General features: G+C 38.8%; 4 protein-coding genes across 5 annotated transcripts; all 4 read left to right on the top strand.

The window, feature by feature from the left end:
* The first annotated feature begins 1,588 nt into the window (after positions 1 to 1,588).
* On the top strand, positions 1,589 to 6,448 carry LOC149728734 (cytochrome P450 2B19-like). The gene is made up of 10 exons (XM_089888045.1): positions 1,589 to 3,546; positions 3,657 to 3,802; positions 4,303 to 4,405; positions 4,678 to 4,787; positions 5,039 to 5,160; positions 5,222 to 5,343; positions 5,505 to 5,649; positions 5,697 to 5,857; positions 5,923 to 6,089; positions 6,245 to 6,448. The coding sequence occupies exons 1-10, from the start codon at positions 3,259 to 3,261 to the stop codon at positions 6,405 to 6,407; spliced, it is 1,527 nt and encodes a 508-aa protein (XP_089744171.1). The 5' UTR covers positions 1,589 to 3,258; the 3' UTR covers positions 6,408 to 6,448.
* A 645-nt stretch (positions 6,449 to 7,093) lies between these two features.
* LOC149728733 (cytochrome P450 2B19-like) lies at positions 7,094 to 11,256 on the top strand. Its single transcript, XM_089888001.1, has 9 exons — positions 7,094 to 8,088; positions 8,152 to 8,297; positions 8,500 to 8,602; positions 8,769 to 8,878; positions 9,072 to 9,193; positions 9,251 to 9,372; positions 9,467 to 9,611; positions 9,659 to 9,819; positions 9,871 to 11,256. The coding sequence occupies exons 1-9, from the start codon at positions 7,771 to 7,773 to the stop codon at positions 10,198 to 10,200; spliced, it is 1,557 nt and encodes a 518-aa protein (XP_089744127.1). The 5' UTR covers positions 7,094 to 7,770; the 3' UTR covers positions 10,201 to 11,256.
* Positions 10,804 to 16,259, top strand: LOC149728732 (uncharacterized). Its single transcript, XM_089887975.1, has one exon. It carries the CDS (start codon positions 11,414 to 11,416, stop codon positions 15,686 to 15,688), a length of 4,275 nt encoding a protein of 1,424 aa, XP_089744101.1. The 5' UTR covers positions 10,804 to 11,413; the 3' UTR covers positions 15,689 to 16,259.
* A 145-nt stretch (positions 16,260 to 16,404) lies between these two features.
* Positions 16,405 to 23,885, top strand: LOC149728731 (cytochrome P450 2C16-like). 2 transcript variants are annotated; one of them, XM_089887996.1, is made up of 9 exons: positions 16,405 to 21,322; positions 21,386 to 21,531; positions 21,751 to 21,853; positions 22,106 to 22,215; positions 22,271 to 22,392; positions 22,470 to 22,576; positions 22,707 to 22,851; positions 22,906 to 23,066; positions 23,118 to 23,885. In XM_089887996.1, the coding sequence occupies exons 1-9, from the start codon at positions 20,846 to 20,848 to the stop codon at positions 23,445 to 23,447; spliced, it is 1,701 nt and encodes a 566-aa protein (XP_089744122.1). In that variant the 5' UTR covers positions 16,405 to 20,845; the 3' UTR covers positions 23,448 to 23,885. The 2 variants fall into 2 exon arrangements, with proteins under 2 accessions (XP_089744122.1, XP_089744121.1); XM_089887995.1 differs by having other exon boundaries at positions 22,455 to 22,576.
* The last annotated feature ends 374 nt before the right edge of the window (positions 23,886 to 24,259 follow it).

Genomic DNA, 24,259 nt, shown 5'->3' with positions numbered 1-24,259 from the left:
CAAGCAAAGAACATCAAGAACTAACACAACCGAAAAAGGATCTTTTCTATATGACCACTTACGTGCTCAATAACATGCAAATATTTATGCAGGGCGAGAAAACGAGACGCCGATAAGCGAGAGTTTACGTCAGAAAACGGCTTACTATTATTATTAAAGGAGCGGCTGTGGCCAAAGGCGAATCAAAGTAAGGTGTCGTATTGTTATGAGTGAAGTGGTTAATCAGTTTGCCGCGCAACTGTATTTTACCAACCTGGATTTTGTGGTTTTATGCAGCAAGGTGTTTATGTGTGTTAATATACGTTAGTTTGGTTTATTTGGGCCACAGCTGGAATTGGGTCGTTATACGTCAAAGTACAAACCTTACACTGGCAACGGACCTTTCAATTGTAGTTCTCCAAGCGTGACTGCCATTTAAAGTTAGGGATAGGCCGGTAGGGCCTTACTGAAGTACGTTTTATGTTGTTTTTTGTTTTTTTTAATTACTATCAAGTTTATTGATTTGTTGTTTTAAAGTATCCCGCAGCTATACTGGTCTGTAGTTCCAGAAAACTTAAAATATTTTCTAAGATCGAGGAACGGCATTTAAATCGTGCCCCAAAACAGCTGAAAATAGGCTCTAAATTTAAAATATCACTTCACAATCTTAAGTCTTGTCCTTATTTAACACCATTAGCGTTAGAACATGTATGTTGTAATATAAAAACTTCTGCCAGGCGTATTAAATCTAAAATAGGTATTCTGCCAAATATTTGCGTACCGGCGCTTTAACATTCACTATACAGATCGTCGTCTTTATCGAGGGCTAATGTAGGACGTCGGTAAGCAAAACGGTGAACGTTTTCGAGAGAGTCGAAATGTTTCTGTTAAGGACAAGATTTAGCGTTAGATTAAAATCTCGATAAATGGATTGTTTTAACATATTAGGTAGCAGAAAGGTTGTAGGGTTAATTCTGTAAGGGTCGTATAAGTTCGCGAACGTCAATACTGTGTTGTTAATCTTTAATTTTGCTGTTAAATAACCGCTAAAGTTAGGCCGTGTGGGTAGAGTTCATAATAATATGTTATTATATAATACCGCCTCTCACTTGCCATAGATCATGAGTACCATTGGTCACCATTTCCTTTCTTTTTGCCAAAAGGATATGACGCTTGTGACTCAACTGGAATAGGTTATTTACTGTTTACACATAATATCCTTCAATGCAAGCACTTGCATAAACGTCACAATGCTTCTAAGTTATTTTCATTGCGTGAATAAGTGTTTAGCGCGTCAGCCTCAAGCCAACGGGTAACTTGCATTAACGTCACAATGCTTCCGAGTTTATTTTCGCTGCGTGAATAAGTGGTTATCGGGTCAGCCTCTTAACCTATGTGTTCGAGACTCGATGTTGCTACACTGTTTTGGACGTCTGTGTTTTTTTGTCAAGTTGCTTAACGGCAGCAACCCACTGGTCCATAATGGGTAGTCTAAACTCTAAATGGTTAGCCATACATTACAACAAAGTGAAACTCATGTAATATTTGCTTACAAAGTTACCTGGAGTAAATACTATGTTTATTATACACATTTTGACAATAGGAGAGAATAAAAACAAACCATTTTGGCCTAACCTACTATATGTGTTAACGCAAACCCAAACTTGGAACACTGTGTTAAAATAGAATGCAAACTAATATGCATAGACAGTAAGTAAGAAAACGGCTAGATTAAGCGAGAGTATATATGACGTCAGACAACGGTCTACCATATTGGGAAATCCGCCGCGGTCCAACAAAGGCAGTACATTTTCTGTTCTCTTTTGTATTTTTTCGGGTGTGGGTGTCAATCGATGTGCGCAACTGTACGTTGTACCAACCCGGGCTTTGTTTTTTCATACACAAGCCTGTTTGTTCCGTGTATTTAGATGAAGTTGACTCATGACGTTACGTCACTATGCGCTGAATTGCTACATGCATTTACATTGTAGTTGTTGTTGAGATCAGAGACTAGTATTTGCTGAAGGGTATTTTACCCGTGTATTTTTAGATTACATGCGTTGTTGGAAATTACAATTACGTTTATTAAAATATGGTTTCATAGTCCATCGAAACTGTAATTTTAGTAAACCTAAGTTTTTTAGAACTTCGATTTTACTAGCGGCGTATTGGATGTTTTATATCAGGATAAAAATTTGACGTCCGGATTGTGTATTCTTAGTGGGTCTATAAGATTGTGTGGGCATTTATGGTGTCGTCATGTTTGATCAAGCGGGGATTTATCGTTACATCGAAATCCCATCTTTTTAGTTGCTCCTACATAGTTAAGTATCGAAAATGTTTTGATTATTTGGGGAGAGGGGGTTTTTCGATATACTTGTTAACTTGTAACGGCGGTATAAATTTGCGATGCCAATGCCTTGTCGTTAAACTTTAGTTTTACGATTAATCACCGCCTGTTAAGGTCAGTCGTGTAAGTAGATAGTCCTTTGTTAACTATTATCTCTCCAATTGTTATATTTTTGGGCCTAAGTATTTATTCTTCAATTGCGGAGGGGATGTGATGCCAATGACTTAACAATGTTATTTAAAAACAGGTACAGTTAGGACGCCGACTCCGTGGAACTACTCAATATGTTTATGCATTGTCACGTCACGGTGCCTCGCTTTATTTTATGCGCTATTATTTTCCGGTTTGGATGGTTTGAAAAAGTCTACAGTGTGAAGAGTTAAATTGGTATTTTCGTTTTGGATAAGTTTTAAATATTTGAAGTTGGAGTTTCGTTGATTGCTGATATTTTTTTTATTTGTGAGTACATTATATGTAAGATGGTTTGAAAGTTTAAGGTAGGCAATTTTGTGCCATCTCGATTTAGTCTCGTCCGTTCGGCGTTTTCTCTGTTTTCCAGTGATTTTTGGTTGCAGCTTTACACATATAGTAGGATGGGGAAGTTGGGACATCTTTAGCACATAAATCCAAATACCCTGATCGTGTTTTAACAATTAACAACGCTCTATGAGGGTTGTAAGGATATGGTTTATAATTCTTTGAATGTTCTTTGTTTTCTACTAAATGGAACAAAAAACAGAATGAAAAGGTGTCCTATCTTCCCCCACCCTACTATGTATAAATCAAGTGCAGATGTCCAAACTGTCATTGTATTTACACGTTTTAATATCTAACGGGACGAGTTCTTATTAATATCGATACTGAGCTAACATTTATTTACCTTGTTATAATTCACATATAGTGTGTTTGTTTCAACAGAAATCAGAAATATGTTTTCCACATTGTTGGGGTCGTTGGCCCTTAATTACATCAGTACCTGTTTGCTCGGGATTTTCACCATTGGTGTTTGCATGTACTATTACTGGTGGAAGTTTCCCCACCAACGGTACCCACCTGGGGTGAGGGGAATACCCGTGTTGGGGGCTTTACCCTTCCTTAGTAAATTTGCGCACAAAGACATTACGCGGTGGTCACGTGAGAAGTATGGACCTATAATGTCTGTGCGGGTCGGACAAACTGATTCGATATTTTTAAACGATTATGAATCTATTTATGAGGTGGGTTTAATCATAGAGATACTAATATATAACACATATTAGTATCTCTATATGGGTTTAATTCCAATACGGTTCTAACCATTATGATTACAACACTTAACCTACCACAGGCTATGATCAAACAAGGTCCAGCATTTCGATCACGTCCAGCCATGAAATTGATCACCGCTTACTCAAACGGCTACGGGCTTGGTTTTTCAGAGTCCCACAAGAAACATTCGGATCTGCGGCAATTTTCATTAAAGACGTTACGTGGGTAAGCGTTGTGTGGATGTGAGTTTTTTATCCTTACGTGCTGACGGGAAAACGACGGTCGTTATAACATGGTGTTCTGTTTGATATACCTGGTGCCCGCCTACTTATTACCACGGATGTTAATTTGTGGATTTTTTATATGGCTGACAATTTAGACAACATATTAGTGACCACTGGTTTGGAGCACGTTGAGTGTCTTGTCCAAGGATGCACTACGCTCAAAATGGTAGCAGCGACGAGCTTCAAACCTCTCTGGGTTGGTTTTTGACAGCCACTGTACCACAACGTATTAAATCGTTGATTTCGCTTTATTGTATTTTTTAACAACCAGATTAATTTATAAACAAGAAATTGAAAAAAATATGTCTTATTAAATATACTGTACAAAATGGCCGAGGACCCTGACAAGACACGTCATATAGGACCTGTAATTCAGGCCAGGGTTGGAGTATAACCCAAATATAAAACTAAATTGAAGTAATTCTTATTGATTTGTTAAAGGTTTGGCATTGGGGGTCGACAGTTGGAAGACCGCATCTCAGATATTGCACAGGAACTTGTTCAAGCCTTTGAAATGTTAGATGGAAAAGCAACGGACGTAAAGGTATGTAAAGAATAGTTTTCCTTTTTTTTATTTAGGTATAGGCAGTAATATTTTCGTTACAAACAGAGAAATGGCAGTTCTATGGATAAAATACCATCTTTTTTAAAAACCTGTAAATTATTTAAATAAATGACACCGCAGTTTATCCTCGCCTGTGTTTTGGGGGTAGGGCAAGGAAACTTGAATTTCACAGTGGTTTTATTGGTATTTATTTGGTTACATTTAAAGCTGTATTACAAATTGGCTTTGGGCAAACACCTGATATTCCACAGATGATTGTTGGAAAGACCGTTGGAAATGTTATCGCGAGTATTGTTCTCGGGAAAAAGTTTCATGGAGACGATAAAGACTTCCAGCGTCACATTAACCTCATATTTGACAGGTGAATCATAAGCATAGCCTATATATTAGCAATGTGTTTAATGAATGTAACTTTGTTTCTGCTTGTGTGGGGGTCAACGACAGTTTGACACACTTTGTGCTTGCTTACGTTACAGCATTAGTTACTTTACTTCTGAGTTAGAAACAGGCGTTTCACTCAATGTGTCATCACAAAAATCTTAACCATAATTGTTGTTAAGATGTCTATGATGCTATTGCGGGATACACGTTTAATAATGTTTCAATGTTTAGCTTTGGGGACGAAGAAACTGCGAAGTACGTTCTAGCTATGATGTATTTTCCATCATTGCGCCATATTCCACCATTTAAAAACGCTTGGGATCAGACTCTAAAGGGCCATTTTGAACAACTTGGTGAGTTCTTTTGAGTAACCGAATGTTTGATGAGTTTTAAACGCTGTTTTTTTTAAAAAAGATTTTTGTCGGAAAGAGATTGAAGAACTGAAGAAGACCCTTGATGTGAATGATCCCAGAGGTTATGTCGATGCTTTCCTTATTGAGATGAAGAAACACTCTCCTGAAGACTCATGGTTCCATGTAAGTTAGGAAGTTAAGATTTTTTTTCAGGTACTTAAGAACTTTATTTTAATACCTTTATGTATCCTAATGCAAACACCTTTATTATAGCATTAAAATGGGCCCTTGATTTATATACGCTTCTCAGATACCATCTGAAACTGTTTAAACTTTCATTTCAGGAAGAATCTCTCATCGTTTGTGTGGTTGACCTATTTTTTGCTGGGACAGATACGAGTACAAGCACAGTAATGTGGGCGATGGTTGCCCTTCTAAACTTTCCAGAGATACAAGAGAAACTTCATAAAGAAATAGCCAATGCAACAGGTGTGTTGGGTGAGTTCTTATTCCAATTCTTTAACAAATTTACTCAGGTGAAGCACTTCCAAGTTTGGACCACAGGGATGAACTTCCATTACTCAACGCTTTTATTCAAGAACTTTACCGCCACATGACCCTTGGACCCTTTGGTGTTCCGCACGAAACCACAACCGATGCGTACATTGGCGGATACTGTATCCCTAAAAATACAAGGGTATGTACAACTACATACTCTCGTATCCAGTGTTAAACATGTCATGTTAATGAATTTTGCATCAGGTGATAACAAACATCTGGGCTGTGCACTACGATCCAAATACCTGGGAGAATCCGAGCGAGTTCAACATTTATCGTCATATTGACGAAGACGGAAAGTTCGTTCCTTCTAAGAAAGTGATCCCGTTTGGAATCGGATGCAGATCGTGTCTTGGTGAGAAGCTGGCAAGGCTTGAAGTCTTCCACTTCCTTGCCAACATCGGGAGAATCCGAGCGAGTTCAACATTTATCGTCATATTGACGAAGACGGAAAGTTCGTTCCTTCTAAGAAAGTGATCCCGTTTGGAATCGGATGCAGATCGTGTCTTGGTGAGAAGCTGGCAAGGCTTGAAGTCTTCCACTTCCTTGCCAACATCATCAAGAGGTTCGAGATCCTTCCTGATCCAGAGAGCAAGGAGCTTCCCGACTATAGAGATGGTGTCAATGGTTTTGTATATGTCCCCTATCGCTTTAAACTTGTTGCTAAACCGAGAATCGACAACAAATAATACTGTCACGTTATAGACGTCATATGTACTATAACCCCATATAAAGCACAGGCGGTGTATTATGTTCATGTGAATACAAAATCCGCCAGCCGCCACTGATATTAAACTATTCTAACAAATGTCGATGTATTATTGATCCTTTTCCGTTTTTCTGTGTGATGTCACATTCATTTGTGATGTCACACACATTTCCGAATGCATCACCAGTATTTCCGAATGATGCCGCCTAGTTAAATCCAAACAACACGGCCAGTTTATGAAATCGCGTATTCGTGTTTTTATTTACAGATTGATATTTCCGCTTTTTTTTAACCGTATACGCAATTGGTATTACTATAATTAAATATGACATATTATACGAGCTACACAGAATTCCTTTATACCCCACTCTAATATATGAATAACTATAATTGCTACACTGTTGGTTGTACAAATAAGTTTTTTAAAGGACTGTTTTTAAAAATGCAAACATTACTAATACGTTGTAAATTGTGTATCGCTGTATTTCTGTTCTGTTGTCTGGTCCATAGATATCATATACATGTTATATATAGGATGTCTATGGTCTGGTGACATCATCACTGCATAGTCACGTGGGCACTCCTATGACGCCACAATTCATAAACCAATCCTGAATTGCGTCGTATAAATTACCGGAAATATACGAGAATACATTCTCTCTCCGTGAATTTACAACGCATAATTGGCGCTGCTTACGTGTTCTTTGTTTACAAGCAAATGGGTCGAGAAATAGAATGAAAAGGTGTATCATCTACCCCCGCCCTACTACATTTTTTGTGTTTGTGGTAGCATATATATAAGTGCGATTTCGAGCAAAACACGATTTGCATTTGAAGAAGGAAGTGACGTCATGCCGGCCTAACAATGTTACCAAACATAAACAACAAGAGCAATGACGTTAAATAAGTGCGGCACCTCTTGCTCACGGTTATTGGACGCAATATTTTCTTGCACGATATATTGCCCTAGATATCTTTAAACCGGTTTCAAAGTTGAACTTGTATCTATGTTTAAGATAAACTATTATTATTATTTATCAAATATGTAAAGTTTGTGTTTGGTTGGTCGTCAGTCTTCGTGGTAATGCGTTGGAAAGGAAGTAAGTGTTAATATAGGACGGTTCAAAAAATTCCAGGGACGACTGTTACCGGTTTCTCTCTTAAGATTGGGTTGTAATAACTTTACTGTTGCGGTTGTTTTGCGATGGTTGCAATAAAGTCTATACCCACAGACATAGAATTTCAGGAGTTGTGGTTATACAGTTTGGCGTATGTTAGAATGCATTGTTTGTAACATTAGCTCACTAATGTTTACCATATCCTAATGACCTAATTCATATAATATGCTTGTTTTAACAGAAGGCTATCCAGAAATGTTTCTCATATTTTTTGAGTCGTTTACCTCTAATTACATCACATCCTGCTTAACCGGGGTTTGTACCCTTGTTTTGTTCGTGTATTACTACTGGTGGAAATTGCCCCACCCACGGTACCCACCTGGGGTGAGGGGAATACCCGTGTTGGGGGCTTTACCCTTTCTCGGTAAATTTGCGCACAAAGACATCATGCGGTGGTCACGTGAGAAGTATGGACCTATAATGTCTGTGAGGTTCGGGCAAAAGGATTCGGTTGTTTTAAACGATTATGAATCTATTTACGAGGTGGGTTTTACTCCAATATACTAACCATTAAGAATTAAGATTACAACACATAACCTACCATAGGCTATGGTCAAACAAGGTCCAGCATTTCGGTCACGTCCAACCATGAAACTGATTACCTCTTACTCGAATGGCTACGGGTTTGGTTTTGCTGAGGGACACACCAAATACATGGAACTCCGACATTTTACATTCAAGATATTACGTGGGTGAGCATTATTATCTGAATCGATATATTAATTTTTAATAATAGAAAAAGTTTACCCTTTATGGTTGATATTTATCAAAGATTATATTCAAAATGTGTGAGGGCCTTCGGCAGGACACGCCATGGAACCTAGGATTTGGGCCAGTTGTTTTATTACCCAAATTTAAAACTAAATCAAGTATTTCTTTTTTGGTTTGTCGAAGGTTTGGAATTGGTGGTCGATATTTGGAGGACCGCATCTCAGATCTTGCGCAAGAACTTGTTCAAGATTTTAAAAAATTAGATGGAAAAGCAACTGACGTGAGGGTATGTAAAAATAGGAAATTTACTGACTTATATCATGGGTATACTCTAATGAAGGTTATTTTAGTTTTTTTTTATTAAACAGCAAATTTTTAGCCGTTATAAATAACATTATTGGTTAAAAATGTGAATAAATAAAAAAACAGTTAAAACATCTAATTTTCCACAGATGATAGTTGCAACCACCATTGGAAATGTTATCGCGAGTATTGTTCTTGGAAAGAAATATCATCCAAAAGATAAAGATTTCCAACGTCATCTCCAGCTAATACTTAACAAGTTAGTTATATAACCGTAGTACATAATACCATTTTTATAACTTTTATTATTCTCGGTTTTAAGGGCATCAACGACGACCGTGCTTTGTATTATACCTCATGCCTGATTACGAGTTATCACATATGCTAATTTTACCTCCGAGTTAGAGGCACCACTGTGTGCCAGACAACGTTCAAATTATTTCTTTGTTTAGTTTTGGAAACGAAGAAACTGCAAGCTATATTCTATGTATGATGTATTTTCCATCATTGCGTCATATTCCACCATTCAAGAACGCCTGGAAGACGTTTATGGATGAGCATTTTGAACAACTGGGTGGGTTCTTGTAACCAAGTGTTTGATGGGTTTAAAATATTTCCCTCTTTATTGAAGATTTTTGCCGGAAAGAGATTGAAGAACACAAGAATAACCTTAATGTGAATGATCCCAAAGATTTTGTCGATGCTTTCCTTGTTGAAATGAAGAAACACTCACCTGAAGGTTCATGGTTCCATGTATGTTGTGATTAAGTCCAAATGCTGGTCTTGGAATTAAGACCTGCTGATTAGAAAAAGATGAAATCCGAAACTGTTCAAACAATTATTTTAGGAAGAATCTCTCATTCTTTGTGTGATTGACTTGTTTTTTGGTGGAACCGAAACAAGCACAAGCACAGTAATGTGGGCGATGGTTGTCCTTATCAACTTTCCACAGATACAAGAGAAACTTCATAAAGAGATAGTCAATGCAACAGGTGCATTAAGTGCACTCCTATTTCATATCTTTAACCAACTTATTTAGGTGAAGCACTTCCAAACTTGGACCACAGGGATGAACTTCCACTTTTCCAAGCTTTTATTCAAGAACTTTACCGATGTATGACACTTGCACCACTGGGTGTTCAACACCAAACCACCAAGGATGCGGATATTGGCGGATACTGTATCCCAAAAGATACAGTGGTAAGTGTAACTTATTCCAGGCACTTCTTTTGTCAACGAATTTAATACCAGGTGTTAACAAACATTCATGCTGTCCACCACGATCCCAAAATCTGGAAGAACCCGAGCGAGTTTAATATTTATCGTCACATCGACCAAGACGGGAAACTCATTCCTTCGAAAAAAATGATCCCGTTTGGAATCGGATGCAGATCCTGTCTTGGTGAGAAGTTGGCAAGAAGTGAAGTCTTCCTACTCCTTGCCAACATCATCAAAGGGTTCGAGATCCTTCCTGATCCAGAGAGCAAGGAGCTTCCCGACTATAAAGATGGCATCAACGGATTTTTATATGTTCCCTATGACTATAAACTTGTTGCTATACCGAGAACCGTTAATATATAATACTAAGACGTTGAAAACGCTACATTTGACGTCTGCCAAAACGTCCTATATATACTCACCTATATTCCTATCCATATTTTAATAGCCTCACTTACCCTATTTAGAAACATATGTGGTATATTAATATCGTGTAAATACAAAACATCATGTAACTGCGGGTTGGTGTTTTAATTATTTTCAACCTTTTTCATTGTTTAAAAACAAATGGAATAATCGAAAGCAGCAGCAATGAGACTGGTTGGGCACGAAATCGATAAGTTGTAGCTCTCTTGTTGGTGTATTTCTACTCTGTCTGATGACATCATGACTGCTGCATGGTCACCCGTATGCGCACAATGCCAAAATAAATTAGGAATGTGATTTTGTCGTAAAGTATTTTATAGGTCTAAAGGGGGATATCAACGAAAGGTCAAACTTTGTTAATTTATAAGGATGCTTAAATGTAAACTATAGGGCCAACAAAGTTTCAAAAACGAAACAGCTTCTGAAAAAGATCAACTATTTGACAAAAAATGTTCTATAAGACCACTTACGTCCTTAAGTACGGTCGTGCGACAATTACGCAACTCTGTTCGCGCATTTCGCAGTTTTATTTCAACAAGAACGCTGTCACAAATGCTTTGTATCAATCATAGCGATATCCTGGGAATTGGTTCGTCTGGACCGCTAACGTGGTATCCTGCGGATTAATCACGCGTCTGCCTTTTGTTTTACTGTATAGCCTCTCGCCTTAATTCTTTTGTTTTATCGGAGCAACTTACGCCCCAGATAATTTGCGTACGGAAACGTCTATTGTATGCTTGATAACGAGCGGTCATGGAGTTTAACACTTCGTGCGCTAGCCATTGTATCTCGCATATAAATAGTCGTCCCATTTGGTTCAAAACTCAAAGTATTGCAAGTGATTGGAGTTTAGTAGTCATGATGCTATATGGCTTACAGTTTATTGTTATGTGTCGTACGTTTCTTAGAAAGGTGTTTGTATTAATGTTAATCATTCTATTTGAATAAGGTTGTGTGTGTTAAGAATAAACGTCGTGTACCATCTGATCAAGGTACTAGTGTGTTGTCTGTTAAGAGAACTTCCGAGTCAGAATCCCAAACTAAACCACGTCGTATCGTGACCTTCCGATACACGTGACAACTGGGGGCTCGTCCGGGAACTATCTGATTATATAAGCGAAGTTAAGCAGCAACCCTGGTAGGATCGGCAATGGAGTCTATTGATCATTGGATGGAAACTGGTAATCGATTAGGATATACCGGCGATAATTTGCGTGACTTCGTGAAAACACAGCTTGAACGAGAAGAAAGAATAGCGGTTCGGGATGAGAAAAAGCGTGCAGATGAAATGGAAGCGAAGAAACGTGCGGATGAGATTGCAGAAAAGAAACGTTCTGATGAAATAGAAGCGAAGAAACGTGCAGATGAAACCGAAGAAAGACATCAGGTTCGCCAACACGAATTGGAATTGAGAAAGCTGGAGCTGGAAGATAGACAACGACGTGATGAAACTACTAGCACGGCGTCGGTAGTAAGTGTCAATGGCACTAGCAAGTGGCCAGAGCTACCAAAATTTGTAGACAACATGGATGACATGGATGGCTACCTGCTTCGGTTTGAGAGGTATGCTGAGAATAGCGGCTGGGAGAAAACCCAATGGGCAACCTGGCTAAGCGCACTACTTACCGGAAAAGCATTGGGGGTATTCTCACGATTGTCAGCCGAGGAGGGAAGAGACTACGAAATATTGAAACGTGCGCTCCGAGAGCGGTATGGGTTGCGTGAGGATGGATACCGAAATAAGTTCAACAGTGAGAACCAGCAACAAGACGAGACGGTTTCTCAGTATTTTATTCGGTTTGAAAACTACTTGGACAATTGGGTAGAAATGGCTGGAGTCGAAAAGACGTACAAAGGACTCAAGGAGCTGTTTCTTCGAGAAAAATTCCACAGAGAAAGTTATCGCGACCTATCCTTGTATATGAGGCAGCATTCCACTACAAACATGACAGAGTTTGCGGAAATGGCCGACAAATTCCTAAGTCCCTTGAAGAAACTGATAAACGGATTTAGCTCAGAATCAAAGCGCACGCGAGCTACAGTATATTATGCCAACCACGAGAGAACAGGATCATGGGACGTAAACCAGCGTGCGTACCGATCGGGTCCTATTGGTCGCCAGTGTTTTAATTGTGGAATGTATGAACACGCTGCTAGGGAATGTACTGCAATGGTCACCAGAGGCACAACGCGTAACTCAACAGAACGGACACAAAACGCAATGGTGGTTCAAGTCCACAACCGCAATTTAAAGTCGGTACTCGGACGCGTTAATGGCAAAACCGTGGAAACATTGCGGGACACTGGATGTACAACGGTGCTTATTCGTAGATCATTAGTCTTGGATAAACAACTCACGGGAGAATATCAGAACCTTCAAGGCTTTGTAGGACGACCTAAAGCTGCTCCAGTGGCGATCGTCGAAATTGACACGCCGTATTATTCCGGAACTCTCGAAGTCGTCTGTGTTACCAATCTGAATGGAGATCTCATAATTGGAAATATCCCCGGGGCCAGGAATTGGGACTCTCCTGATCCTAACTGGCCCGCGACATCTGTAAAGTCCTGTGCAGTGGTCACAAGATCAAAGGCTCGTGAACACCATCAATTAAAACCCCTAAAGATACACGGCTGTACAGGATTCGACGAAGCCATTAATAAGAAAACCTTCCAAATCGCCCAAGACTCGGATACATCGTTAGACAAATTTCGGGAAAAATCCAACGAAACCTCTGGGAACAATGGACATGTTAAGTTTATGAAAAAAATGAACCTCCTCTACAGACAATTTTGGAATCCTAATGTAAACGACGGCAAGCCCATACTGCAGCTGTTAGTTCCGAGTAACCTTCGGAACAAGATAATAGGAATCGCTCATGACTCTATAATGGCAGGTCACATGGGAGTAAAGAAAACGGTAGATCGGATCCTTTCGAACTTCTACTGGCCAGGTATCAGAAGTGATGTGACACGTTTTTGCAGATCATGTGATGTCTGTCAGAAGACGATTAGCAGAGGCAAAGTTGCAAAGGCCCCGCTCCAGAAAATGCCTTTGATTGATGTACCATTTGAATGGGTAGCAGTAGACTTGGTTGGCCCAATCCAACCACCAAGTGAGAAGGGACATCGTTATCTACTGACCATGGTTGACTACGCTACAAGGCATCCCGAAGCGGTTCCATTAAAAAACATTGCGACGGAAGACGTGGCAGAAGCATTGGTGGACATATTCAGCAGAGTAGGTGTACCAAGTGAGATCTTGTCGGATCAGGGAACCCAATTTATGTCCGGGTGCATGAAAGAAGTTGAAAGATTACTGAAGGTTCGCCATCTCAGAACAACGCCTTACTCTCCACAATGCAACGGGCTAGTTGAGAGATTTAACGGCACCCTAAAGACGATGTTAAAGAGGTTATGTGCTGAACAACCGCAACAGTGGCATCGGTACATCAATCCGTTACTTTTTGCATACCGTGAAGTTCCTCAGGAATCAACGGGGTTTGCACCCTTCGAACTTCTTTACGGTCGAACGATTAGAGGGCCACTTCATATTTTAAAGGATATGCTAACCAACGAAACAACAGACAGAGAAACAATGTGCAGCTACCAGTACGTATTTGAATTACGTGAGAGGTTGGAGAAGACAATGCAAATAGCAAAAGCATCGAGTACAGATGCACAGAGCCGATACAAGAAAAACCATGACCGGAAAGCAAAGAAGCGTGAGCTTTCAGAGGGTGACCAAGTCCTAATTCTTCTGCCAACGGACAACAATAAACTATTAATGCAGTGGAAAGGACCGTACGAAGTGAAAGGAAAAGTCGGGACCAATGATTATCGGGTTGATGTGAAAGGTAAACTAAAAATTTATCATATTAACCTACTCAAGAAATACATTCAGCGGAACCGCGAAGAAAAGGCGGCCACCAGAGACGTGCAAGTTATCAGAGCATTATGCTGTGAAACGACGGACTCCGTAGATGACGATAAGCTACTTGAATTGAATTTGGGTGTTCACCATGAAACAACAGATGATATAAAAACGGGCGACTCACTTACGGAACAACAAAGGCGGGACATAATGCTGATCGTTAAGGCATATTCAGGAGTGTTCTCCGAAAAACCTGGATCGATGGGGCTAGTAGAACATGTTATTAACCTAACGAGTGACAGACCAGTGAGGTCAAAGCCATACATGGTGCCGTTTCATGTACGCAAGTCATTACGAGACGATATTCAAGAAATGTTGCAAGCGAAGATTATTCGACCATCAACCTCACCATACGCGTCGCCAGTCGTAATGGTTCGTAAAAAGGATGGTACGAATCGCATATGTATTGACTATCGCAAATTGAACAATCTAACAATATTTGACCCTGAACCAATGACCACCGCTAAAGAAGTCTTCAATACGCTTTCTAATGATCACTACTTTTCAACAATCGACCTGACCAAAGGCTACTGGCAAGTCAAAGTAGCTGAGGATGACATACAAAAAACGGCTTTCGTCACACCAGACGGGTGTTACGAATTCTGCAAAATGCCATTTGGAATGAAAAACTCCAGTGCGACATTCGTACGGGGAATGCGAAAGCTTCTTGAAGGCATGGAAAACGTCGAACACTACATTGATGACGTCATTGTACACACGCGCACCTGGAACGACCATCTCGCAACTCTCGAAGAACTGTTTAAACGGCTAGCTCGCGCCAACGTTACCGTTCGCCCAACAAAATGTCGATTAGGAGCCGGCGATGTCGACTTCTTGGGACATCATGTGGGAAACAATGTCATCGGATTGCACGATGACAACGTCCGAAAGATTCGCGATGCACCCAGGCCAAAATCCAAAACTGAAGTACGTTCATTTCTAGGCTTGACAGGATACTATCGCGACTACATCGCAAACTATGCTGCGGTGGCCGTACCTCTTACCGACCTTACAAAGAAAGGACATCCTGACATCGTGGAGTGGGGTGATGCACAGGACAGGGCCTTTAACAACCTCAAGTTAATGCTCTCAAAGAAGCCAATCCTGCATCTTCCCGACCCTTCTTTAGGATTCGTGCTGCGTACAGATGCCTCGCGGGATGGGATCGGCGCAGTTCTTATGCAAGTTCATGAAGGAAAGTACTTCCCGGTAAGCTACGCGAGTAAGAAGCTTTCAAGTGCTGAATGCCGATACTCAACCATCGAACGAGAATGCCTGGCGGTCGTGTGGGGCGTAAAGAAATTCATGATGTACTTATATGGCACGAAGTTTGTCATTCAAACTGATCATCAACCGTTATCATTCCTCCAAAAAACGAAATTTGACAATGACCGGATCATGCGCTGGGCAATGTATTTGCAGAACTTTGATATTCGATGCGAATATATAAAGGGCAGTGATAACGTGGGGGCTGACTATCTCAGCCGGATGTAATCCGCTATGCTTACTGTGTTTTCGTTTATACTCATCGCGTTTGTATTGTAAAGACATTTGTGTTATTTTCTTTACGTTTATTTTATTTTCTTAAAACAAAACAACTCTTAAAAAGGGGGTTGTGTCACAAATGCTTTGTATCAATCATAGCGATATCCTGGGAATTGGTTCGTCTGGACCGCTAACGTGGTATCCTGCGGATTAATCACGCGTCTGCCTTTTGTTTTACTGTATAGCCTCTCGCCTTAATTCTTTTGTTTTATCGGAGCAACTTACGCCCCAGATAATTTGCGTACGGAAACGTCTATTGTATGCTTGATAACGAGCGGTCATGGAGTTTAACACTTCGTGCGCTAGCCATTGTATCTCGCATATAAATAGTCGTCCCATTTGGTTCAAAACTCAAAGTATTGCAAGTGATTGGAGTTTAGTAGTCATGATGCTATATGGCTTACAGTTTATTGTTATGTGTCGTACGTTTCTTAGAAAGGTGTTTGTATTAATGTTAATCATTCTATTTGAATAAGGTTGTGTGTGTTAAGAATAAACGTCGTGTACCATCTGATCAAGGTACTAGTGTGTTGTCTGTTAAGAGAACTTCCGAGTCAGAATCCCAAACTAAACCACGTCGTATCGTGACCTTCCGATACACGTGACAAACGCCCGACGGCCCCGACTTTACCTTTAGATTACAGTTACGCATATCTACCTACATGTAAATTTTCATTTGTCGTTGGATGCCTTTTTAACGCTGGTAACTATGGTCGCTATAACACACAATTTTGATATGACAGTTTTGAGACTACAAAGTATTCTATTCTACTTGCGGGTTGTTTTGATTGTGTGTATATAAGGCAGTGCTCCGCAACCGATGTGCCGCTATAGGCGATGCTAAGTTTTCCGCGTGATTACCTACACGGCGATCATGGCGTCATATAAATTATTGGATATATACGGCGCATATATTCTTTTCTACGTGAATATGCCGCTGATTTTTCATAGTTTCGTGTAAAATAAAATAAATTTGCGGCCCAATTATGCCCCAATAGAATAACATTGTTCAAATTAACATTGCGTTGTATTGAAGATGATTTCTTTAGCGCAGAATGCTGGCCACGACATAATATCATTGACACGTTTATTCGTTACACCATAATAGCGTTTGTTTGAACTGTGAGTTGATCAAGAATGGTAGAAATTGACATTGCTTGCGTCATAGCGGCAAGTTAGTTACTCAGTCTGCAAAGCCTTGAACTTTATAACAGAATGAGTGTTTGAGCATTCCCGATTGAGGTATAAAGGATGTCACGTTTCAGCAAAGGATTATATCGTTTGCAATAAACACGTTGTACCCGCGGGCAATAATGATGACACTTAATTGAAATAGTATTTTCCGAAGTGTGCTGCGGAAATTAGAACAAGTTTGTAAGCGTGGCGTTAATAACAAAAAGGTTGCGGAGCACTGATTTAAGAGATTGTGAGTGGCCATATTGGATGTTACCACATGGTGTGCGTGTTTTGGAGTCGCAATTTCCTTTCGCAATGTTTTTTTGCACGATTTGCGCAAAGTTTTCTTGCACGATTATGGCTACTTTATATGTTTTAAAAATGTTTTTATTGATGAATTATTATTTATCATTTACTAAATATTCAACGGTAAGGTTGGTCAGTCTTCGTGGTAAGGCGTTTTTAGCCGTCTACGGTTTGTCTCGTACATTTGGTGTGTTCTTTGGGATACTTCCATAAACATAATTTATGCAGTTGTGGCTACACATCTTGATAGGCTTTTCATTGTGATGCATTATTTTGTGAGATATGCCCTGAGTGACGAAATAATAGGCGAAATTGTTTGCACGATTGAAAACTTTTTTTGGACTAACTAAAACCATTTTTACACATAAAACGCCACAGATACTAATTTTTAGTGTAAATTTTTTAAATCAACTTGTATATAGGAGACAACAGTGGGCTGGTCTTACAGCTTTGGGTTAAAAACAAGCATGAGTTATTGGAATATTTAGACTTTGGGTAAAACTATAACTGCTGTGGTTTGTATCTCTGTACCAAAAAATATCTCAACCCTTTTTCAGAACTTTAAACACCAGAATAAAATAGGTTAAAAACATATTTTACGGTTAATATGCACACCAACCTTGCACGATTTGCGGTTCCTAAGTTTAAATACATGGTTTGTCTGAGTTCAAGTCTTCAGTGTATGATATTCCTTGCTAGTTCACTGAATAATATCCTATGATAATGATATACAAATATATATACTGGCATAAGTTATTACAGGGGTGCCAAAGCTTATTCATCATATATGAGAACAAAACTTGGGTAAAAAAAAACTTAAATATATATAACTTGCAAACTTAGATTCCTGCACAAACCCTATGTGAAAACCATAAAAGTTTCACCACCTCGCTCGATTGCGCCCTTGTAAATAGTTCCAAATAGCACTCAAATTTAAACAAAAGTTGTTTTTATCGCCGGTTACACAATAAACAACACTTTATTTAAAATAAACTTAACAAGACTATAATTTAATGTTGAATCTAACCTATAGTTTAAAAAAAGGTTTCTCGACAGGCGGCGTAGTAATATATGTGAATAAAAGGCGGGAAACTAGATATCAGCTGTAATTAGGCGACATGAAACTGTATAATATATAAATGTTAACATTTGAAACATTTTACTACGTGATTTATTACATTGTACGGTTAAAATAATGAATGGAGTGGGTTTTGATACCGAACAATGTGGTGGATAAATTAAAATCAACGATTAATTGCCCCCATTAAACAGGTATTGTTATGTGCAGCTTTAAAAAAACACATAATTTATGATATTTTACCATTAGAGACCTGTGACAAATGTTTGTTAAACTGTCAGGTTTATTCGTTGCATTAAGTTCATTACTCAATGTGCAGACGCTTAATTAAGAACGAGTATCTATCACGTTTGTGGGAAGGATTGTCACGTTCAAGAAAAGGTTAATAACCTGTTTAAACACATTAAAACCGCAGACAAAGTTAAGTACATTTGAAATCGTTTCTTCCAACGTGTGCAGGCCGCAGAAATTAGGACACGTTCTGCAGTGTGCTGTTAGTCAATAAAGGTTGCCAAGCACTAATTTAAGATATTACGGGTGTACGTTGCATTGAATTATCTCTTTTTATTGTTTGCTTTTACATATTGAGTTTCAAGGTTTTAAACTTTTTTTTGTTAGCGCTTGTAATCTGTTTGTCATATTCCATTCGTATTTGCTGCAGCAGCCTTTCTTCGAAAAGGGTATTGGGACATATCCTATATGACTATGTATTGGAGGGGGTTTTCCAGCAAAACACGATTTGGGTCAGCAAAAGAAAGTGACGTCATGGCGGGTGAACAATTTTACTAAATACAGTATAAACAATTGTATTAATGACGTTGACTAAGTGCGGTGTTTCTTGCGCATGATAATCGGGCGCAATGTTTTCTTGCACCTCGATAATTGACCTATTTTAAATTTCTTTAAAGGGCCTAAACACACCCCACGTCACTTTTATTTTTTATGGTAAATTCATAAAGCGACCGTTTTATTGATTCCAAAAATACTTTGCTTATTAAAATTGGTCCAGTATAGGCGGAGATATTCGTCCTCAAACAGTGATCTCTAGCGCTATCCTTTTTTTACTACGAGCTTCGTGATTGTGACGTAGGAACGTACTAGTCATGTGACTGATTCATTCGTAAAAGCGAAACCTGCGTTTTTTTGTGCTTTTTTACGTTTTTTTTGTTCTCTCGTTTTTCGCTGAAAACACTGCCTCTCGCCTTTCTGAATGAGAGCGGCCACGCTTCAACAATTTTGTTACGTGTTTGTCACGTGGGTAGTACACTTCTCAATTTTTTTCGCCACGCAACTTTCAAATCAGTTTTTTGAATTTCACGGTGTTTGAGCTGGAATATCTTTGGTTATACAGAACCGATTAAAACAAGTAAGGTGTCGTTGGAATTAGAAAAACACACTCTATCGATTAAAGCGAAGTACATTTGGGGTGTGTTTAGGCCCTTTAAAGCGTTTTCAAGGTTGAAATGGTATTTATCGTGTTATTTATAATTTATGATATTTTACCATTATAGAGACCTGTGACAGAATGTTTGCTAAACTGTCAGGTTTATTCGTTGCATCATGTTCATTACTCAATCTGCAGAAGCTCAATTAAGAACGAGTATCTATCACGTTTGCGGGAAGAATTGTCACGTTCAAAAAAAAGGTTTATCCCGTTTGCAATAAACACTTTGAACCCGCAGACAAAATTGATTACATTTGAAATCGTTTCTTCCAACGTGTCCCGGCCGCAGAAATTAGGACACGTTTTGCAGTGAGCTGTTAGTCAGTAAAGGTTGCCAAGCACTGATTTAAGAGATTTGAAATATCCTCTTTTTATTGTTTGCTTTTACATATTGAGTTTCAAGATTTTAAAATAGTTTTTTTTTGTTAGCGCTTGTAATCGGTTTGCCATAATCTATTCGCATTTGCTGCAGCAGCCTTTCTTCGAAAAGGGTATTGGGACACATCCTATATGACTATGTTTTGCAGGGGGTTTTTCAGCAAAACACTTTTTTGGGGTCGGCAAAAGGAAGTGACGTCATGGCGGGTGAACAATGTTACCAAATATAAACAATTGTATTAATGAAATTGACTAAGTGCGGTGTTTCTTGCTCATGATAATCGGGCGCAATGTTTTCTTGCATCACGATAATTGACCTATTTTAAATTTCTTTAAAACGTTTTCAAGGTTGAAATGGTATTTATAGTAGGATAGGAGAAGACGGGGCACCATTAGGATATAATATACAAATATTCTGATCGTATTTTAAACAATTAACAACGGTCTAGTCGTGAATATACGATTTTATAATTCTTTGAATGTTCTTTGTTTACTACCAAATAAGACGAGAAGATAGAATAAAAAGGTCCCCCATCTTTCCCCACCCCACTTTACGTTTTAGATTAATTATTATCATTGTTATTATTTTCTAAATGTGTAAAGGCCGGTAGTGTTCAATCGTTTTTTTATTTTTCGTGGTAAGGCGTTGGATAAAAAGAATGTTTTCTTGCACGATCATTGCAATAATTTCGTCTTTTAAAAAGAAATACAAGATTGACTTGGAATGTTGGATCGGTTATTATTATTATTCTTTACTAAATACGTTACGTCTCTCGTCCGATCGGTGAGTTTATTGAATTGTAGTGTTTTACGTTTGGTTGTTATGCGTCGATTAAGTCTATGCCTACAGGGCACAACATATGCTTACTATACAATACTTCATAATGTGTTTGTCTCGACAGTATCTAGAAATATGCCTACCGCATATTTTGAGTCGTTGACCTCTAATTACGTCACATTCTGCTTAACGGGGGTTGTCTCCCTTGTTTTATTCGTGTATTATTACTGGTGGAAGTTTCCCCACCCACGGTACCCACCTGGGGTAAGGGGAATACCCGTGTTGGGGGCTTTACCCTTTCTCGGTAAATTTGCGGAAAGAGATTTTATGCGGTGGTCACGTGAGAAGTATGGACCTATAATGTCTGTGAGGTTCGGGCAAAAGGATTCGGTTGTTTTGAACGATTATGAATCCATTTACGAGGTGGGTTTTACTCCAATATACTAACCATTAAGAATTAAGATTACAACACATAACCTACCATAGGCTATGGTCAAACAAGGCCCAGCATTTCGGTCACGTCCAACTATGAAGTTGATCACCTCTTACTCGAAAGGCTTTGGGCTTGGTTTTCCAGAAGCAAACAGGAAATTTTTGGATGTACGTAATTTTTCATCCAAGGCATTACGGGGGTAAGTTTTTAAGCTGATGATTAAGCTGTAAAATTATTACTCACTAATAGAGTAATTTGTTATTAAGGGACGTACTATAGGTCTTTATTACAGATGTTTTTATTTAATATACTTTATACAAAACAAGTGAGGTTCCTCTGTCGTTGTGCTGGGGAGGCAACAGCTGGACTACTACCCTAATACAAAATTGTCAGTCAACTAGGTATTTCTTTTTCTAAGATTTGGAATTGGGAGTCAGGAACTGGAAGAACGTATCTCAGAGGTTGTTCGAGATCTTGTTCAATCTTTTCAAAGATTAGATGGAAAACCAACCGATGTTGGGGTGCTGTGTAATTTATCGCATTTACGAAAAATATAAGTTATTTAATGATTTTAACATAATCATCCTCGCGTAGCTGGTTAACGACAGTAGTCATTTATAGCAAGGGTATTTTGTTTCACACACCAGGCATGCACCGTAAGTAAGTTTTTTTGGAGAATATTTTAACTCCTAGAGGCAGTCCCGCTAACCAGTCTGTCACGGCCGAAGGGACGAGTTATATATTGACAATGACAAACACCATATATTCCACAGATAATAGTTGCAATAAGCGTTGGAAATGTTATCGCAAGTATTGTCTATGGGAAGAAATTTCATTCAGGAGATAAAGATTTCCAACGTCATCTCCAGCTTATATTTACCACGTAAAGCATAAACATTGTAAATATTACCAATGTTTTAGATTGTATCTTTGTTTAGTTTTGGCAACAAAGAAAATGCAAACTATATTTTACTTTTGATGTATTTTCCATCTTTGCGTCATATTCCACCATTCAAGAACGCTTGGGAGACGTTTATGAATGAGCATTTTGAACAACTGGGTGGGTTTAAACATATTTTAAGTCATTTGGTGAGTTTTGAATTGTTTTATTATATATTTAAGCTTTTTGCCGAAAAGGGATTGAAGAACATAAGAAGAAGCTTGATGTGAATGAACCAAAAGGTTATGTCGATGCTTTTCTTATTGAGATGAAAAAGCACTCTTCTGAAGATTCATGGTTTCATGTAAGTTGTAATAATTTTAAGGTCATTTTTCACGGCGACTTTTATCTTCATGATCACATTCGTGCTACGCCTGTTGTTAAGATCTCAATATAAAGAGATGTGATCTTAAATGTTTAAAAATTTGTTTCAGGAAGAATCTCTTGTTACGTGTGTATTCGATATGTTTCTTGCTGGTACAGAAACGACCACAAGCACAGTAATTTGGGGGGTGATTGCACTTATGCATTTTCCAGAGATACAAGAGAAACTCCATAAAGAAATAGTTAATGCAACAGGTTTGTTGAGTTGGGTAAATTCTTGTTTCATTTCTTTAACAAACGTGTACACAGGTGAAGCACTTCCAAATTTGGACCAAAGGGATGAGCTTCCACTGGTTCAAGCTTTTATTCAAGAACTTTATCGCTGCATGACTATTGTACCACTGGCACTGCAACACAAAACTCTAAAGGACGTGGACATTGGCGGATACTGTATCCCCAAAGACACAATAGTATGTGTACTATATTCCAAACATATCTTATGTTAATGACTTTTGCATCAGGTGTTAACAAACATCCATGCCGTACACCACGATCCGAATATCTGGAAAAATCCGAGCGAGTTCAACATTTATCGTCATATCGACAAAGACGGAAAGTTTACACCTTCGAAGAAAGTGATCCCGTTTGGAATCGGATGCAGATCATGCATTGGTGAGAGGTTGGCTAGGCTTGAAATCTTCCTGATTCTTGCTAGCCTCATCAAGAGGTTCGAGATCCTTCCTGATCCTGGGAGCAAAGAGCTTCCCGACTATAGAGATGGTGTCAACGGGTTTTTATATGTTCCTCGTCCTTTCAAAGTAGTTGCCAAACCTAGAATCGCCAACGAATAATTATATGTCATATTTGAGGTCATGTGTGACATCATAAACACTCACCTATATTCCCATTTATCTTGCAACATTACGTCACTTTAGATGTACAAACAAAAGCTTTATTATATAACCATGTAAATACAAAAGCCGCCACCGACATCAAAATATGTTGATCGAGACCGAATAGACAAAATAATTTCAGTCATGTTCATTCACTGGGCCACGTAATTCTTTCTAGAAAGGGTAGTGTCTATGATGCTATATACATCATAAAATCGGGGGTTGGTGTTTTGTTTACTGTTTCCCTTCTTTGTCAACAACCGGACTAATTGAAGATAGCATCGTATATAGTAAGGTAACTGATTTATTCAAAGATATTGACAACCATAATACACAATCCTATGAAATACGAATAAAGGTGGCTGTACACAGTATCCGAAACTCGTCCGTTTTGTCTGTTTTGTCCGGATTTTGCTACCGCATGCACAACTCGAAAATGAGTTTGCATACGACTTCGCAAGCGAATTCGAATGCCAGATACTGTGTACAGCCACTTTAATGGTACGTCACAGATTTTATTTTAAGTAAAGTGGTCTATGTTTTTATTCTCGTTTGTCGTCCAATTTGATAGTAAACAAAGAATATTTACATAAGTTAATAACTGTACCCACACAACCCTACGAGAGCGCTGTGCAATGATGAAAACACGATCAGTAAACATGGGATATTATGTGCAAACGTTATCCATCTTACCCTGCGCAAAATCGGAAACGCGGTCTTAGTGATAGTATAAATGCTAGGTTAATTTGATCATCATTTGCTGCAGGTGC

This window comes from Ciona robusta, chromosome 11 (assembly GCF_009617815.1).
Source record: "Ciona robusta chromosome 11, ASM961781v2".
Lineage (NCBI taxonomy): Eukaryota > Metazoa > Chordata > Ascidiacea > Phlebobranchia > Cionidae > Ciona > Ciona robusta.
Note: the sequence above shows the minus strand (reverse complement) of the source record. Positions and strands in the feature narration are given on the sequence as shown.